The 19,487-nt window shown below is 54.2% G+C and overlaps 1 protein-coding gene across 1 annotated transcript; it reads right to left on the bottom strand.

The window, feature by feature from the left end:
* Window positions 1–12,779: 12,779 nt before the first annotated feature.
* Window positions 12,780–19,454, bottom strand: LOC146543206 (uncharacterized). Its single transcript, XM_085238800.1, has 4 exons — window positions 19,167–19,454; window positions 18,383–18,458; window positions 13,319–13,451; window positions 12,780–13,200 (listed from the first exon to the last, which is right to left on the bottom strand). Exons 1-4 carry the CDS (start codon window positions 19,322–19,324, stop codon window positions 12,986–12,988), a joined length of 582 nt encoding a protein of 193 aa, XP_085094926.1. The 5' UTR covers window positions 19,325–19,454; the 3' UTR covers window positions 12,780–12,985.
* Between the last annotated feature and the right edge of the window lie 33 nt (window positions 19,455–19,487).

The raw sequence follows: 19,487 nt of genomic DNA on the forward strand, positions 1-19,487 counted from the left end.
TACAGTTAACCACTTTCCAAATTCATCCTGGGGACACCTCTCCTAAATTATTTCCATGCTGGTCATTTGCCATTTATTTCCTTCTCCTCTGTTTTCTGTCTCAACAAGTTTTTAATCTATGACAGCGCTTTATCTCCCAACCCCATGATTATAAAATTTCCTTCAGAGACTTTACTGAAGGGCTTTATCAAAAGCCCTTTGAACCTCTCCATAAATTAGAATCTCTGTTCTCCTTTTCCTACTATTTTGTTAACTCTTTCAGGGGGTCGTGGGGACAAGGAAGCTTTAATTCACCTTGAGTAGGGCCAGATTCCACTCTCTCTTCCTGTACTCCCGGTGGTTAATCTACCTCACTCTTTTGGCATTATTCTCTCTTTTTATCACCCCTCTCTCATCCTCCCCGACACATCCCAGTCCCTGGCCTGGAATCATGTGTTGGTGCTTCCCTGATGGGAGTATGGCCTTGATGGATCTCACAGCTTCCCCCTTCTCTACCCAGCACCAGAAATGGATGAGGTGGAGCAGACTCTGCCAATGCCCATGGGCATGTGACACTGTGTTGGGTTTTTTTCTGGAAACAGACTCTTTACACTCAGACGTGTTTGGCATTCTCTGATGGCTGCAACAATCTTGTCTTGGTATTTCTCCACTTGCTGCCCTCTGTCTCCTTCTAAGTCACATGAGGTGGTCCTTGCGCTTGGTGGAACAAAGCAAAGGGGTGGGTGGTAGCAAACCTGTCTGAAGGATAGAGCATTGCACTGGCACTCTGCAGACTCAGATTATTTCTCGCTGTCTCTGCTCTTGACCAGATAGGTAACCCAGGGTGAGTCAGTTCAATTCTCTTTAACCCTCCTATTTTCCCTCCCACACTCTTTCTGTCTCAGCAGCTTAGATTTTAATATATCTAGTACAGGAAATTGTCTCTCACTGTGTGTTTGCACGGTGCCTTTTGCAATCAGATCCTGGAGGAAAAATCATAAGTCAACACTACAATCTGTTCCTTGAATGTCTGAATCTCCTTTCTTTCTTTGATTGATTCTTTCCTGTGACTTCTTCTGTGGCTGCATGTGGATAATGCTCTATTGGTCCCTTTTCTTATGACAGCTGCTAAGAGAAGGAGATCTAAGTGCCTTTGCCCTGCCCCTCCACCCCCTTCCCCCAGTTCGAATAGAAGCGATGAATTTCAGTCAAGTTAACCAAAGTTAACCAAAAGATGGAAGTTCCCCAAGACTTTTGTGAAAATTGATGACAGTAGGACAGGGGAGGAGGGACCAATGTGGTATTACAGCAAGCATGCTTACTTATTCTGCTCAGATGTCTGAGGATTCACATGGGAGAAAGCACCCAGAAAGGGCCATCATGGGTGTCACTAGGGTCCATGTTTAGGAAGCTGTTTGGGAACATCTGCCTTCTGCTCACTCATTGCCCACACACTGAGCTGTGGGGCAGAAGTGGGGGAAGACATACCTGCTTTCATTTCCCCCCCTGGGTATCTCTTCGTTGAATGCGCAGAACGGTTGGGATTTGGGGCTCAGCAATCGCACGCCCTGTTATCAGAAGAGCATAACAAACCACCAGTTTTGGATGCCCTGATTTTCTCTGAGTGGGTGGTTTAGAAGATGACAGAGTTGACTTTCTGGAGTGCCGCAAAATCCTTCCGCCAAATATTTGGCTGCTCAGCAGTCCTGAATTCTGAAACCCTTAGGGCATTTTTGAGTTGTGAGTGTGGAAAACGAGGAACCCTGAATGAACAGACTCGCAAAAATTAGAGGTTCCTCTATGCTGTGCCTCAGTTTGCTCATAAGTAAATTGGGCAAAGTAACCCTTGGGTTCTTGCCTCAGGGGGCCCCGAGTCAAAATTCTTCGTGCTTCAAAGTCCTTAAGGCACTTGAATGAAAGACTCTGGCCCCAGTAATTACAGAGCGTTGTGCTTCCCTATGAGATAGGGAAACGTTTGCCAGGCAAGGTTTTGAAAAGAAAATCAACGTTGCTCTGCCAAATCCTCCGAGGGAAAATGGAAGATTTACTGTGTGAGCGTCAAAATCAGCTGTTGTCATTTAAGGCCATTGCTAATGGATTTGTGGCCAGACTGTATTAGCACAAACCCGGCTAGCAGGAGGAGGGAGCACAGTGCGCAGCGCGGCTGCTGGTCGTGGGGCAGAGATTTGCATAGGGGATGGTTCTGAGGCAGTGCCTGCCCAGCAGAACCACGCTGCTCACTTCCCTAAGCTGAGTTTTTGGCTTAGTTCCTTGAAAAACATCTTCTCAGATGGAGAGAAAGGAGGTCAGCTGTGACAGAGGATGTTTTGCCTGTCTCCCTTAGGACTCGGTTATGGATTTAACACGAGATTTCCTTAAAGCCCTGGGAAAAAAGGCAAACTCCAAATTGTAGGTCAGAGCTGTGATTCACCCCTTGACTCCTTCTTCATTTCAGGAGGAAGGGAAGTCAATGGGGTCAGGTCTGGGCGGAGCAGGGGTGTCCCCACTCCATGTGGCTGCAGCGCGGTGTCAGCAGGCAGGAAGGAGTAGGGCTGCCCCATCCCACCACTCTCCTGCCAGCTGAAGAGCAAGACGTTGCCCTCATAAGCCACTTTCACCCCCCTGTGCTGTACCTGGTGCTGGAGACACAGCAGAGAGGAGCACAGCCCATCCAGTGCTGTCACTCCTTCCCAGGCAAAGCCATAAAACACACCTCAGGCCCTCCCATGCTCAGCTGTAGGAAAAGATACAAGACCCCACAAAGCTGGAACCTCTTTGAGAAGTGCCACTCAGGAGCGTCGTGCATCAAGGAAGGTGTCAGCACGAAATGATAAATGATGAGGTGCCTGCATTGTTGCTAAAGGGCCCATTAAAAACAAGACACCTTTGAATTCGCAGAGTAATAACAGGCATGGGGTATGGGTTATTGACCTCTTTTTCAGCACAGAAATGATAAATGCTTCTGCAGAAAGAAGTGCCACACCTCCTCAAAAAAGACACCCTTCCCTCTCCCATCAAAATTCCTAGGTCAAAGGAAAGGGTTTGATTTCACTGCTAACACTCAGCCAGAAGAAGTATGTGCTAGGTGTGAAAGCCACCTGTTCTCAGCACAGACCTGGCAGGGGAAATGTGCAAAGCGCGAGGCTGCGAGGCAATTTGCCTGTCACTCATCCTCCCGGGAACTCAGGAGTGATGTGTGCACTCAGATGTGTGTGTGCAAGGCACGCACACACACCTCTGGGAAGGCTGTCACTTTGGGGGAAAGTACAGACAACGTCTTTCACCTTTCTTTACGACAAAGAAATCTGGCTGCTTCACTGCAAAAAGGGCAAGTGAAAAGGCAGGGGGGTATTTTGTGCCCATCTCCTCACAGGGCTCTTCGACGCCGATGACTGTGCGCAGTGCTCATCTCTGCCTCTTTTGATCTTTGTACACTCAGGGCTTGACCTGAAGTATGGAGAAATTGATGGGAGCCTTTCTCTCCCTCTCACTGGGTATTAGCGTAGGGACTTATTAATTGATTTTTAGCTTTGTTGACTGTGCCTGTATCACGGACCTGAAGTACAACATGAAAATTTAATGAAATATTAAAATAGGATATTTGTTGACAAGAGTGACCCTGTGTGTCATGCAAGAAAAACTGCACATTCAGAAGTGTCTTCCGAGTGTCCTCAGCTTCTTCCAAATCTGATGTTTCCCAGCCATGTGCTCCATCTCCAGGACTTCTTTGGCTGGACAAAGTATCTGATCATGGCAGGTCTTGGTTAGGCATATAAAATGTCTGAGGTTTCTGAGCACACTCTTTTCCATGCTGGGAAATTATGCCTAGGTAAAGCACATCCACATTTCTCAGCCATTGAATATATGCAGACAGGCTGTGCCCTGGGGACATGCAGCACACATAGCACTGCTGGCGTGCCTCAGGTTTGCGGTGTGTGCTCTGCAGTGGGGAGCAGCACTACCACAGGCAGGAGGATGGAACAGGCTCCTGTTCCCATCTGGGAAATCCATGCTGGGAAAAAGTGCATCTCCACCAGGAGGAAACCAAATGCAGGCCTTGGTGAAAGGAGGTGGGGGTGGGTTGTCCCGCTAAGCATCTCTCACTGAACAAAGCCTGCTGTCAGCAAACACCTCTGGCATGAACTCCAGCACCTCCAGTCATCCCAGCACATGAGGGGCTGGGGTTTGTCCAAGAGGCAGCATCCACATTGTGTAAAGCAATGACATGTAAGGACGAGAGCTTGAACTTGGTTTTGTGGCTGCTCCGAGAGCTCCAAACACGAACATAATGCATGTACTGCCTAAAATTCCAGCCAATGATGGTTGTGAAAGTGTTAGCATGGAGAGGGGGATGCACCGCAGTGCCTAACTCTGTGTGGTAATGCACCTGTATGTTTCCCTTTAAACCATAGCACAGAATCATAGAATTGTTTAATTTGGAAGGGACTCTTAAAGACCATCTAGTCTAACACCCCTGCAATGAACAGGGACACCTGTAGCTCAATCAGGTGCTCAGAGCCCCATCCTTGATCCTGACCTTGAAAGTCAGCCCTTCAGAGTGGCTGGAAAAGGCATGATTCAACTTGAATGAACATGATTCAATTTTATTCTATCCTCTTCTTCATCTCACCAGTTCCAAAGAACATCTTTGCCTCTCCCCTGAGAGGCTTTTACTCCACAAAGGAGTCCTGTGCAGATTGCTGATCCCAAGCATTCATGCTGCAGATTATAAAACAGCCACATCCCTACTCTGCTGCCCTCTGCACTGTTATCTGAGCTCTCACCTTTGTTTTGCTTGTTGTGCATAGCCAGCAAAAACTGCATCCAAAAAAAAAAAAGAAAAAAAAGTAATGGAAAAACAAAAATCCTCCCAAACCATTTCCTGAAAGTTGCCGAAGGATATTCTTGGCCTCATTGCTTCCTGCAGTGTCTCCATTGGCAGAATCTGCCCAGTAAGCCTCAGCTTCCAGAAGCGATGCAGCAGGAAGAGTCACCTCTGGTCCTTCCAGGCTATAGAGGGTTTAACTCCATCTCCTTCACCCCACTCTCTTCCTGATATCCTCATCCATTTTATTCACTGAGGAAGAGGAGGAAGAATCTTACTGTGGAAGAGGAGATTCTCTCATGATTACTGTATATTAATGGCGTGCACTGTAGGCACACATATTTCTCTGGTCAGAGAATCAAAACTCAGCTATTAAGAGAAAGCAAGCTGCAAAATCTCTCTCTGGGCATCTGAAGAAGCCTAAAGAGATTTTCAGAAGTGCCGAACCCTTAGATGTTCCCAAAGATTTTAGAGGAATCTTGAGTGCTTGCCTCTGGCCATAACTCAAGCCCAGAGCTTAGGGCTGTGGCCGTAAGCAGAGGGACCTGTTTGCAAATCCCCATGCTTGCTTCACTTGGGACAGGTTTTCTACACTTTCCTAGCCCCCGGGGAGGTGAGTCCTCCCATCAGGCATTCCCGGTCTTCTCTGTTGAAACTGCTTGACTTTGTGTCATTGGGAAATCATCATTGGAATGGGCCCCAGAAGAGGCATTGGGATGGAGGGGAAACAAGAAAATTTCTCTTGCGTGTGTGCGTGTGTGTGAGAGAGTGAGAATGGGTGGTTTTGGCTCAATTGCCTAGAGTGGCAAAGGTATCACAGCTGGAGACCATGAGCAGAACATGACACCTATCAAACTTCAGGTACAGATACCTATTAGGGCAGCATAGGACTCGGCAGACACTCTGCATGGCATCCTGTGTTGGTGTATCTCATGTCGTGGAGAATGTGGGTGCCATTGAGAAAGCTCATTCTATGCTGCAGCACCATGCCACTTTTATATCTGGCTCACTTAGGTACCCGGGCTGGAAGAGAACACACACTGGCCCTACTCAGCAGTGTTTGGATGATGAGATGCTGGGCTGTGCACTTGCTTAAAAGATGTTTTGGGGTAGGGGCTATCAAATTTGTTCCACCTCTCTCTAAAGGGGACAGGACCCTCAACTACATCCCCATTGCCCTCAGGCTGAGTGGTGGCAGCCAACCCTTCACCCAGGAGTGCTGAACACGGGGCTGAGTGGCCCCGGCTCCACCAGACGCCACACTTGAGAGCTGGATTTGAGGAGGGTTTTCAGCAGACACTAGGAGGTGGCAACAGGCTCATGGTGGGGAAATTCAGAATGCAGCCTTTGTCCTCTCCGCAGATGAAGATGGCAGCCAGGTCTAGACAGATTCCAGAGACATCTGGACAGCCTCTGTCATCGAGGTGGGATCGCTGCGGGAAGCACATAAGGGGGGTTATCTCCCCTCTGCCTTCTTGCTGGGAGAGGCCAGCTGAGGTTTAGAGGAAGCTGGCGGCTACACAGGTATAGTGGGGAGGCTGTGGGGTGGTGGCTGCAGAGCACTCATCACAACTCAAGTGCCAAGAAGGGGCTTGCAGGGACCGCTGTGATGTTTGTCTTCCTGAGGCAGTGGGAATCTGGGAGACTGTCACTGCCAGGGAGATCTCTCTCCGCTTCATTCCATGCCATAAGGAAAAAGGGAATGGAATAAGAATCAAGAGAGGAAAAGAAAAGAAAAGAAGAGAAGAGAAGAGAAGAGAAGAGAAGAGAAGAGAAGAGAAGAGAAGAGAAGAGAAGAGAAGAGAAGAGAAGAGAAGAGAAGAGAAGAGAAGAGAAGAGAAGAGAAGAGAAGAGAAAAGAAAAGAAAAGAAAAGAAAAGAAAAGAAAAGAAAAGAAAAGAAAAGAAAAGAAAAGAAAAGAAAAGAAAAGAAAAGAAAAGAAAAGAAAAGAAAAGAAGAAGGGAAAAAAAAAAAAAAAAAAGGAGAAGAATCAACGGAAAAAAAACCAGAGTGAACCTGCTGGCTTCCCCAGACTATGCGGCACCACTGGTCATTTCTGTAGGCTATAGGGATTGTCAGAGTAAGCTGTAAGGACAGGTGTAAATCTGTCCTGTCATTCCACCCTTCCAGCATCTTCTCACCTGAAGGGCTACCATTTATTGCAGAGAGCAAGCAAATAAACACAGCCATTGCTTTGACTCAGAGAGGGGCATGAAAAGACGCCGAAAAACCTCCATTCTCTGCTTCCCCCTCGGAGCAGGGCTTTTACAGCCAGCCTGAAAGCACCCCGCTCCAACTGTTTGTCAAAGCAAAGCAAATAAGGGCTGTTTGTGGCTCAGACCAAAATCCACTTGTTAGCAGTTTGATTTTTAACTGTCATTCCCAGCAGAAAGGGCCGGAGGGCAGGAGGAGCTGCTGATCTGCCAGGGCTCAGCAGCTTCCAGCATGGGGACATCTAAGAAGAAGTGGGTGTCAGGGGAGTCACAACCCCTGGACATGGTTTTTCTGCAGGCAGGTCCCTCAGCTCAGCTCATTCTCCCCTTCCTTTGCCAATCGTGCTGGGGATTTTTGTCTTCCAATCTGGAGCGAGGCTTTCTGTCCCACTTTAAGAAGCTATCCTCAGCATCAATCTCCCCGTGGTTTTCATTAAGGAGGGGATGGCGTGTTTCACATCAAAAACAACTTTAATCTCGACTGAGTTCTGAAAGCTAAAGGTTTGCAGTTTTCTTCGGCCACCTTTGATTATTACTTCTTCTGTTTCCCAACTCAATATTATAGATCTTCCCTCCTGGCTGAGGTCCTTAATGGCCCAGTCCGGCCCCACTCCCCCAAGTACCCATTCTGTGGATGTAGCAAACTCTAATTAATTATAACTTATCTCATGACTTGTCAGCATCACATGTTTGATCCTGTTTAGAAACCATATTCCCAGGGGACGGAAAGACTCGGGAGTAGGTTGATGCTACTCAACAGTGATTTAATGGACGCATTAATGCCGAGACAGATAACTGTGTAGCCATGTTAAGTAATACATCAAGAATCTTTCCAAAGAGGCAACTTCACAGGTCACTGCAGAACTGCTAACTGATATTAACCCGCTTTGCATTGTACTGCGCATACGGGCGCTGGGAGTTCACACACTTTCTATTGTTGTTGGGGGGGGGGGGGGGTTGTTTCTTTTTCTTTTTTATTTTCCCCAAGCAACCTCTTCCCATTCCCCCCTCGAAGCGCCGGAGATATTAGACGCCTAATGACAATGTTTCACACGCGGGGGTGGGGTGAGGAGGACAGCAGGCTTGTTAACGGGGTTGATTTTAAGCCCGCCCAATTACCGGCCCGGGGCGGGCTGCCCGGCCGGCCGTGGGGCTGCCCTGGGTGTCTCCGGCCCCGCGGGTGGCTCCGGCCCGACAGCAGAGCCTCGGGAAGGCGGCGGATCTCCGGGGCACGGCGTGAATGCGTTCCGCTCTCTTCCCCACCAAAAAGCTGCGGGGACGAGAAGCGGAGGGTTTGTCGGTCCCATCCGTCCTCTCGGTTGTCTCAGCACCAATTGTAAGCTGGGAGGTCCAGCCGGGGGGAGTTCCCGTGGGATGAGGGCTCCCCCTCTCTGCTCCCCGGCAACGCTCCGGGGACTGGGGGGATGCGCGGCCGGAGGGAAGGGGTGCCGGGGGTACTTTCGGCTCAGTGCTCGAGGTGCTTCCCCCGTAAAGCATCCACCTCGGCGGCCGAGGGAAGCTGCTCCCGGCTGTCCCGTTCCTTTCAATCTCTTTTTGTTTTTTTTCCCATTCTTTCCCCTTCCTGCCAACCGAGAACCTTCGGAGCAGGCTGCGGAGGGCGGGCGGCTGCTTGGGAATTCACCTTGCTGAGAGCGAAGGGAAACTCCCCGTCTGCCTCCTTCCAGCGGAGCTGACAGCCCGGCAGGGCCCCGCTAACCCCCACCCGGGGAGGCACCGACTGGCAGAACGCGGCCGTTCAGCAGCCGCCGCCAGCCCTCCCCGTCCAAGAATGCGGAGCCCGGCTCCTGCGGGGCGGGGGTCAACCCGAGGAGGCAACCGAGCTTTTAGCTACGAGCACGGGGGAGGCTGCGGGGGGGGCTCTTGGCCTCCCAGCTCGGAGCGCGGCCTCCCCCCACCGGGCTAGGGTCGGTTTCTTTGCATTTGGGTCCTGGACCCAAATCTCCCGGCCGGAGCGTGTGAGGAAGGAGGTGGGCTTCGCGCAGGTTGCGAGGGGCTGGTGGTGTGCCACCGCTGATTACACGCTCTCCCCTAAAGATGGTATCCGACATGAGATAATGAGGCTCCGTGACCGGCCCCAGGTTCCCTTTAAGTTTTCCCATGGACTCGAGCTGTCGCCAGTTCACAAAACGGCAGTGTAAGACAGCACCACGCTACTCAGATCCAATTTACGGCGCACAAAAGCTGATCCCCAAATCCCCACTAACAAACCGGGACCCGCAGACAATTCCGATAATGTTTAGTTTTTATTCATTTCTCGACTAATTAACTGGAATCCCACCTCCCCACCCCCACCCCGCCCCCCCTTAACAGTGCCCAATTAATCCGCAATGTATGTCAAAGGTCTGGAACCCACTGTAAACTGCTGAACCTTTGCAAAGATTTGTGTGTCTCTATATTGATCTGATTAGGAGCGGGGTGCTTTTCCCTCGCTGTTACTGAGTTCAAAATCATAAAAAAATAAGGCTTTCCTTTTTCCACCTTTTTTAAAAAGCCTCGCCTTCCCGATCTCTAATAGGATTTCTCCAAGTCGTCTCCAAACATCTCTTTGGTGTTCGTGAAATGCCTCGCTTCTTCTCTCTCTCTCTCTTTTTTTTTTTTTTCCTTAGGGACTCCAAAGGGAATCAAGTGAAATGAAGTGATCTGCGAGACAGGCGGTGAGCGCGCGGTGGAGGGGATTTAGAGCAAATCTGAATTCGCTGTGAAATGTCCCGAGCCGGAAAACAAACAGCACCGGGGTGGAGTGGGTGGGTACAGAAGGGGCTCAGCCTTCGGGGGGGTTCCTGAGGCCGCCGGGTGCGGGGCGATGGTCGCCGATCGGGGATGGCTCCGCGCTCCGCTCCGACGCTGGGGCCGGGCACCTCGTTTCTAATCTTCGGAGGGAGCGAATATAAAAGAGGAATTTATTAGCTTTCAGGCCATCCGAGGAATAAACATTGATTTTATTGACCTAATTATGGGCCAAATGACTCCTTCCATCGATCACGTAAAATACTTCATTTGGAGAAAAATAGGCGCGGGCGCCCGGAGGCGGGGAGAGCGGGTGGATGTGCTGCGAAAGGGAAAGAAAAGCAAAAGCTAGAAAATGTATGGAAAGGTTTTAATGCAGTTAACGTGCCCATCGCGCTGCAGAGCGAGCCCTGTCTCCCAGACGTTGCAGTGCGGATGTTTTGCAAACTTAAAGCTTTTATGTCGAATTCCAATCCGGCCAGTCAATTTGGCTAAAATAGCATTAAACAAATGGACAGCGGTTTATTCATATTCCGCCCACTGTATTTTATAGACAGAGAAAAGATATTTGAAATGTATTTTACAAGCACAAGACAACACGTCGTTTCGGACCGAGAGCAGCGATTTCTCGTAATTAGAGTAGACTCAACACTAATAAAGCAGCAAACAGGCTTTTCTCTGGGCTTAAACTCTGCTACTGTCCTTTGCGCTTTCCTCCGGGCTGGGTTTGCAGATTCGTTAACGAGGGAGGGTGCGCACCTGAAGGTACCTGTCCAGGGCTCTGGGCTGCTTCCCTGCTCTTGCCAGGGCGGGCAGCGCTCATGGAAAGCGAGTTTTTAATTTTTTCTTGCTGGCCGGTGACAGCGAGACCTGCCTTTGGATTTATTTGCTTGAGAATTGGCGGGAGGGTGGACGCTGTATTTAGGGGGAGGGGGCGGCGCAGGACGAGACGCAGTTTTGGCAGGATGTTTGCTCCCTTCTTATGTCACCTGAGATATTACTTCTCACCCACCTCCCTCCAGCCCTAAGTTCAAGGGGCTCCGCCTGATACTTTCAGCACAGCTGTTCCACAAAGCTCGATCTTTCCCTTTCCAGCTTTTAAACCCTGCTTTGCGTTTCTCTCTCCCTAGCGCGTTATTACTCCCTCGAGACAAACTGCGGAGCTCAGGGGTTTCCTCGCTACTCTATGCAGCAGAGCCTGACGGCCAAACTCCTATTGCCTGCAGCCGAACTCCCTGAGTCCCTCGGTCCCGTAACTTGGTGCTAAAACGCCGGGGCCGGGCCGGTGCTGCACCGTGCCCGCACCAACCTGTGCTACCCCGACAGCACTTGGGAGGGCCCGGGGCCACCCGCAGGTGAACGCGGTTCCCGCAGGTGACAGCGGGCGGTGGCTGCGCCATCCGGTGGCCGCAGCTCCGAGAAGCCCCGGGCAGCCCCCGGCACCCGCTTCCATCAGCTCGGTTCTGCCGGGCGCGCTCCCTCCTCCTGCAGATAGGGCTTTATGCAGAACATCTGGAAGGGAAGGCGAAATAAACGACAACGCTTTTACACCACTTCCTACTTAACTTTTCTTTTTATGTGGCTGCTCTGGATTTTCCGACGCTTTGTACCGCTCCAATCTTATTTGGATGTTTGTACATGTAATACTCTGCCCACTTCAGCTCTTTGGGACGGGCTTTTCTTCTTTTTTCTTTCTTCCACCCCCCTCTTTCGACCCCCTTTCACATCTCAGTGCGCGCGGTCTTTCGCAATCCGCTCTGCTCACTTCGCAGCCGGGGATGGACGGTCAGGGGCTGTGCGAGCTGTGCCTCCCGTAACGTGCCCCGGGGCAGGGCGAGCGGCTCCGACAGCGGTGGGCAGCAACCGTGCCCGTGCTTTGCGGGAGGTGAGCTGCCCGCACGGCGCTCCCACCGATTCGCTCCCAAAGCCACCCTGCCACCCTGTCGGCCTCTTGCCTCCACCGAACAGGATTTTTCCCTGACCTCGGATCGAGACAATTGTCCTAATGGTATTTAAAGAAAGCGTGGGTTAAGCGTATGTGAATGCTTTCTCCGTTATTTAAACTGGAACTTCCAAAGCGAGCGTGTCCAGTCTCGCTAACAAGGCAGGAACTGTTAGGGTCCGCTCCCACGGCCCCCGAGCTTCGTAAACCCGAACGCTCTCGGCGAACTGGGAAACATACTCCCAGCTGCATTTGAGCTCCCAGATCCCTCTAAGTCCGGCATCAAAGTTGTGAGAAAGCAATTCTTCCAAGCGGGAACGCGGTGATGCCCACTGTCTCCGCGTGCTGTCCCACCCCACCTCCCTTGTCACCGCAACACTTTACACCGCCGCCGCTTTCCGAGACCGGAGCTATTGTATTTTCCTTTTAGTCCCTGCCTTTACGGAAGCGTCTGCAGCAACAGGTGAGCTGAGGGGAGGATGTTCGGGGCCGGGGGCTGCAGGCACAGAGCCGCCCGAGTGCGCACCGAGTGATGTGAGGAGCCCGGCGAGGGGCGAGTGGGGCCCGGAACGAGAAGCAGCCCCTTCCCCCCTCCTCCCTGCGGGATCCAGCGGGGGGAAGGATCCGCTCCGGGATGAGGAGCGAGAGTTGCACAAATATTGTTTACACCTGCGACACGAAGCTGGCTGCTCTCGGCTTTAATTGGAAATCTTTTCCTTATGCCCCAACTCTCGGATCATCTGGGTTTGATAAGTGTTCACAACGCCCCCGCTGCTCCGAAGAAACGCCGGTGTAGGAATCGGCTGCGCCCGTGTTTCTGGATCCCGGCAGAACACAACGGCGGGAGAGCGTGGCCTGCGACGTGCTGCGGGTCCGGGGAGGGTGGGGCGACGGGGGAGCTATCAGGTAGGGGCTGCAAAGCACACGTATGTCCGCACACACCTACAGGAAAGCGAGGAGCAAACGCGAGATCGAAAGCAGAGCCTCTCTTTCCTGCAGCCAAGTGTGCCATTAAAAGCAAATCATTCCAAGTAGTTTTAAACTATAAAAGCATGAGATCTTTCCCCTTCTGATATTTTTATTTTATTTTATTTTGGAAGGGGGTACAGATCCCGTCTCCCCCTCTCGGGTGACCTCGAAGGACCCATTTATTCACTTTTCCCATTGTGTGAGCATTTGCACTTTCCGGAAATCAATCTAAAGTTTGTTCAAAATTCTAAACTAAAATAAAACGGCACTGTAAAAACCTCCCACGCCCTAAGGACGGAGAAGAGCCCTTTTATAAAAAACGTTCCCAGCTCGTTCTGCTCCCCACGGAGACCGCCTCTGGAGAGTTTCGCTGGGTCCCATCCCTGTGTCTGCAGAGAAATGAGCTTTTGCCTGACGTGCAGAAGGGACTGGACTGCCGGCGGGACTGTCCGAAGTCCCGAAGGCAGCGAGGTGATGGAATCGGGCTGCTGGCCCCAGGGATTCGTCCTCTGGCAGCACTGAGAGCTGGAAAGAGATGGGGGAGCATGAGAGGACTTTCCTCGCCCAGAATCACCTTTTGGAGCGCCGCTGGGACGCAGCCCGCAGCTCCTTCTCCCTCCCTCCCCTGCACGTCGGATGTCACCTTTAGGCTGGCCGCGGTGACCAAGTTGTACGGGGAAATTCTCTGCCATCTCAAATTTTCCCAGGGCCGGGCTGGCGAATTTCGGTGCCTTTCGCAGCCCCCTGATGGATGCGCTGAGGCTTCGGGCAGATACCTGGGGTCAGACAGAGGAGGAAAAACTGTTTCCAAGTGCCCCCAAAGCCCCTCGGTTGGGCACTGAAAATAAATGGAGCTCTTCCCTCCCCCCCTATAAAATCGGCAGGTTTTACAATTGTTTTGTGTGCGTGTGTGTTTTCGGTGCCGAGAAGTTTGCGCTCTTAATGTCACTCGAGAGGGAACAAGTGACACGCAGTGACACTGCGGCGGTGTCACCCCCAGGGTCCCCTGCGAGAGCAGTCACCCGCAGCCGCTCATCTCGGAGCTTCTCCGTCCGTCAGGAGACGAGAGGGGTTAAACAAAATGGGAAAACAAAAAAAGGAAAATGAGGAGCGGAGATAGACGGCGAGAAGAGCGGCTCTTGGGGCCGTCGCACGGCGATCACCGCGGGGAGCGAGCCCTGCCCGGCCGGGGGAATTGGCTGGGGCACGGCGGCAGCTCGGCTTTGGTGACAAACGTGGCGTGCAGACAGGACGTGCCCGATGCCTCCCCTCGTCTGTCATTTATCTCCTGCCGGGGGGCGTGCGTGGGGGTTGGAGGGGGGTTAGAGCTCTCTTTAATTGAAACCTAGTAAGGAAAATAGTAATGGATACCAGGCTCCGATTGAGAATACGTGTCCGCGGCTACATGATGAGTGTTAGTTCAGCAGACTTTAAGAAGCCAATTCTTCTTCTCTGTCATTTCTCTATTGACAGTAGCCCCTATTAGATTTACCATGTCCTTTTGCAACAGCTGGTTCTCCCCCCCCTCCTTTCTCCCCCGGGCCGAGGTATCAATCGATCGCCGGGTGGCTCCGTGGCATCTCGAAGAAAATGGGGGCGAAGTGTGGCAGCGCCGGTGCCGAAGGCTCCTGGTTTCCCTCCGTGCTCCGCTGCAGCCGGCGCCCGCCGGTGCCTCGGGGGTGCCCGGGGGCGGGGGGTCGGATCAGACCCCGGGGGAGGTGGGCAAGGTTCCAGCGCCGGGGCTGGGTTGGTTTTAAAGAACACGGCCGATGGTCAAAGCAGATAAAATCGGTTTCTCTCGCCGGGTGCCTTGTTCTACTGGGTCTGCAGGGAGCGGGAGGAGGTGAGGGGGGAATGCCGCATCTGGAGAGCTGGAAGGCTCCTTCGGGAAGGCTCGTCCCTCTTCGGGATTGTTGTTGTGTTGTTTGTGTGTTTAAATAATTGAATAAACGTATCCACTCGTTCCCTCTCGCTCTCGCATGCAGACACACAAAGACAGCATTGAAAAGATAGATCTGTTTGACTGTAGGAAACGACAATTAATTCTACTTCCTGAGCGGCAAACTGTATGTATACGCCTGGCTTTAAAAAAAAAAATTATCTTTATCCAAATAGCGAATTCTATTTACAATTTCTGCTTAGCCAGCGGTAGTGGGAGCAGAAGGATCGGAGGGGGGGGGAGCAGGGCTTTCATTGCGCCTCTGCTAAGATCACACTGCAGGATCAGGGCTGGGGGAAAGGGCAGCCCAGGCTCGGGGGTGGAAGGGTGCTCTGGGGTGGGGATTTGCCTCTGAGTGCCCTCCTGTTTTCTTCTCCCATCCGAGGCAAAATGGATGGGGCTGGAGAGCATCTGAGCCATTTGGAGATGGGGACCAAGTGACAGCGGATCTTGCTGCAGGGTTGTGAGTGGTTACGGTGTTTGGGAGGGCTCCAAAATTATACAGCACCCTGGTGTCCCTGCTGGCTGTTGAGCTGGCAGTGAGCAGGAGCCAGGCCGTGTGCCAGGCCTGGCAGTGCTGAATCGGACCGGGCTGTGCCATGCTGTGCCGGGCCGTGCCGGGACACTATAGCTTTTCCTGCAGGGACACAACCCAGAGACGGCTGGAGGATGAGAACATTTCTCCAAATACCTTCTTCACTAGTATTTTTTCTGGTGCCCCAGGGAGATGTGTATAAAAGTGTCTCCAGCTCCATCCAGTCCTGTAAATCCCAGGAAAGAGGACCGGTGGCCTGGCCAAAGAGAAATGTGCATCGGCTTGGTTGGTTTTTGTTGTTGTTGTTGTTTTTTATTTTTCCTGCTTGTATTTCTAATCCCTCACCATACTCCTTTGGACCCGGGCAGGTTATTTTGCAAAGCGTTCAGGTCAGGCTTTAGCTAAAATTCAGCCGGCAACTGAAGGAAGAGCTCTGACAAAGGGAAGGCAAAGAACTGCCACGGTGACCCCCTTCCCTCTCCCGCAGCAGTTCATGAGGTCTGAGTGTACAGACTTGCCCTATAGGGACCCGTTTCATTGTGCCCGAGGCCTGCAGTGCCACTCTGGGACGGAGCAGTGCCAGCACTGGCCCCGGCTCCTGACACCTTTCTCTGGAGGAGCAGCGCTCAGAATAAGTGCGTCATCGCCGCCCCCCGAGTATTTACAGCAAAGCTGCCAAAGTAAACGAGCCCACTGCATTTTATTTGGGATAAACATAGCCCGGCCACGGCTGCGTGTTGCTTTCCGAGGGCGGGGGGCCGAGGGGAGGCTGCGGCTGGAGGAGATGGAGGTGCCTGGGAGGAGTGGGATGCTCGGACATGCAGTGCCATAAAGAAACGCATTGAGAGGACGGAAAACCCCACTGGTGCGGTGTGTGGGGCTGCGGTGCGTGCTGGATCCACTCCCTCCTGCACAGCACCCACGAGCACCTCTGCCAGCCCGGCACGCGCGGGGTGCAAGGAGACTCCCCGGCTTTTGCTGCTGGATCACGGATTTGCGGAGCACTCAGCTCACGGCCCCCCCCTCCCCGGGGCGCGCACACCCACGCAGCCTCCCCTGCACACGCATACGGTGCTCACAGCACGCACACACGCCTTGGAGCGGCTCCCGCAGGCTTGGGAGAGGACGTGTGGGCTCCGCAGTCGCGCTTCCATTCTTTTCCTCCTGCCTTCTCCCTCCAGCTGGCTCTTCGGGCTACCGGGAGAGGCTTACCGCACGCCCCGATCTCTCGCGCAAACGCTAAAAAGTTGCTTAGGAGGGCGAAATCTGAGAGAGCAGAGCTCTCACAGACGCTCAACAACTAAGACAGCTCTGCTTTCCCTCCGGCCTGCATTGAACCAGGAGAAAAGCGGCAATGTTCCTAGCTCGGGAAGTGGCCGGGGGTGCTGTGGACCCGGCGAACTGCTCTCCCCGACCCGGCCTTTGGCTCCTGCACTCCGAGATTAGAGAGCCGCGGCCCGGGGAGCCAGCGGGGACCTTTCATAGCTCTTTGAAGCGCCAAGATAGTGTCGGCCTTGGTGCGGCGCGGCCTGCACACGGGCCGAGGGCAGGCGGCTATCTCGGCCTGCTATCACCCGGTCTCCCCCCGCCACTGCCCCGTTCCCACCTCCGCTCGGCTCCCTTCGCTCTGATCTTTTTTTTTTTTTTTTTTTCCCTTACTCTCTTTCCTCCCCTTTCGCTCTTCGTTTTTGCTGGCTTGCTTATTTATTTATTTCCGCGCGTCGCTTATTTATTTATTTCTGGCAAAGAGGCGGCTAACAAGTAGCTGGAACCACTGGCCAATATTTAACTAAGATGGCTGGCCATCAGGTCCCCTTTTGTTTGCTTGCAAATTAATCATCCAGCGCGCAGTCGGCGCCAGGGTAGATTTATCACACACAGGAGGGGGAACGAGGCGGCCGAAGGGAGACAAAGACTGTTCGCACCTTCCCGCTTTTGATCTTAGATTAGTGCAGCCTCCCTTCATAATACGAGTCTCCAGGGGGCTTCGTCGGGGAGGTCACTCGGAACTGGCGGAAGTTTGCACGCCATCAGCCAGACGCTGACATTGGAAATCATAAGCGGCAAACGCTTCATTTCCCTCCGCGGGCCGCCGCGCGGGTGGGTGCCGAGCGCTGCGCAAAGTGCGGGGCGGGTGCGGAGGGCACCAACGGCTCCGGCCTCCACCGCGGCCCCGAGGGCGCGTACCGGCGGGGCGGGCGCGGGGAGCGGGGCGAGGCGGCTCTGGGAGCGGCTGCGCTTGTCCTGCGAGAGCCCGAGGGCACCTCCAGGTCCCTGGCAGACAGCTGCGGCCTGCTTGGGGCAAATTGCGGCTAAGTTTCTCCGAGCCGTTCCGCCAACATACAACAGCTTATTCGGGCGTTTGTTGTGGGTTCCGCAAGGGGAAGGTTCTGGGGTTCCCGTTGCGGCTGCAGGCGGGAGCCCAGGCCCCGGTTCCCAGCAGAGCTCTCGAGAATTCTCGCTCCCTCCGCTCCGCAGCCGAGGCGAGCGCTGCGCGGCCAGCTAAGCTCTCGGTTCCTTGAAATACATCACGCTCCCCCCAACCCCCGCCCTTGTCTTTTCCCTACATCTTCTTTGAATGCATTACTCCCTCTTCCTTTCCTCCCTCCTCCTCCCTTCTCCTTTCTACCCCCACCCCCGACCGAAGGGGAGATATTTTGGTGAATGCAAAGCGATCCTAGACGCTGGTTACTACAGGGACTTCACCAAGCTGGCGCCAAGCGCTCTTAACCATGTGCGTCAAAAATGCAATGCTAGAAGAGCTAATCACTTTAGAGGTTCCGCTCCCATCTGCGCGCAGGCAGCTCTCCCCGCTCCCCTCCCGCAGGATTATCAACCCCTCTTTTAAGGCACGACGTGGGGAGCGGGGAGATCAGGCACCTCCTGGCACGGCCCGAAACGCGCGTGCCCTGCGCACCCACGCCCCCACCCGACACGCACGGCCACCCGCAGACGCGCACCCACGGACACGCACTCCCCGCACACGCTACGCTCGCACGAGCCCCGTCTTGCTGGCCCCACACTGTCACCCACCCCCCCACTCCCCGCCCCGGGAACACGTTTCCCAGAAACTCGGCAGGCGGATCGGGGCAGACGGGGACCCACGCGTGGGGGCTGCCCCGCAGGGAAAGGGACTGAGAGGGGGGATCGGGCCTGGGCCCCCCGCCCGCCGCTGCCCCGCACCGCGGCCCGGCCGCGGGGAAAGCCGCACTTCCCGTCTCCTCCCCGTGCACCTCATGGAAGAGGAGGGGTGTGGGATCGTTAACCCTCTCGGCGCCGGGGCCAGCCGAGTGGCCGCACTCCTCCCATCTGCACAGAAAGAAATAATCCCCTTTTAATTTTTTATTTTTTATATATATTTCAAGTTCTATTTTATTTTTTAATTTTTCAGCCCCTCCCAGTTGGGGATGGTGGGGGAGAAGGTGCTTTATCGTCCGCAGGCGATCAGCAGCCGCCGGGCTGGGGCTGAGCGGAGCGCGGCCCCCGGCTGCCCGCAGCCATCACCCCGCGAGCACCGCGACCGGGCCGAAGCGCGCAGCCGAGCCACCCCAGAGCCGCTTCCCACCCCGTGGTCTCGGTCCCGGATACGGGGGGTCGGGAGGGGAACGGCCCGAGGTCAGGCCTGGAGCTGTTTTCTGCATTAAAAGGCAGCGGCTTTCCAGAGGGAGTGGGGGGGGCACCGAGTCGGCGGCGGAGGGGCAGCGGGAACCGGCGAAAGGAGCGACGCAGTGGGGACGGGTGTGCGGCCCGAGGGGCTCCGGAGCCCCGGGGCTTTTGGGGGCACTCGGTGGGGGGAGCACACGGAGGTTCCCGCGGCCGCCTCCCCCCCCCACCGGCCACCCCCGCGGGCCGGGCCAGACCTCCGTTCGGTGTGGCTGAGGTGTGGTGGGGGCACCCGGGGCTGCACCCCCTGTTCACCCTGCCTGGAGGCCGCCTCCATTCCCCACCCCCCCCCACCCGATCCGCCCCCGCCGCCTCCCCAGCGCTGCCGGGAGCCGCAGCGGCGGGAGCTCCTACCGAGCGCCGGCAGCGCCCAGCTGCCATCTCGCCGGGGCCGGGGCCGCTCTCCGGGCACGGAGGGGCCGGGCGGGGGGCGAGGCGGCCCCGAGAACCCCCCCTAGAGGCGGCTCCCGGCCGCCCGGCCCTGTGCCGCCTGCTCCCTCCCCTCTGATCATGTTGACATATTCACACGGCACGGAGTACTAGTGATGCTTTGCTGCAGCGTTACAGTTTCCGACACCTTCTTTTTATAACTCGGCTCTGTCCCCCTTCCACTCGACCTGTCAAAACCACGCCTATGGAGCCACACAATTGGTCCGAAAGCGTCAAAGAGCCAAT

Source organism: Meleagris gallopavo, chromosome 17 (genome assembly GCF_905368555.1).
Source record: "Meleagris gallopavo chromosome 17, MGAL_WU_HG_1.1, whole genome shotgun sequence".
Taxonomy (NCBI): Eukaryota; Metazoa; Chordata; class Aves; order Galliformes; family Phasianidae; genus Meleagris; species Meleagris gallopavo.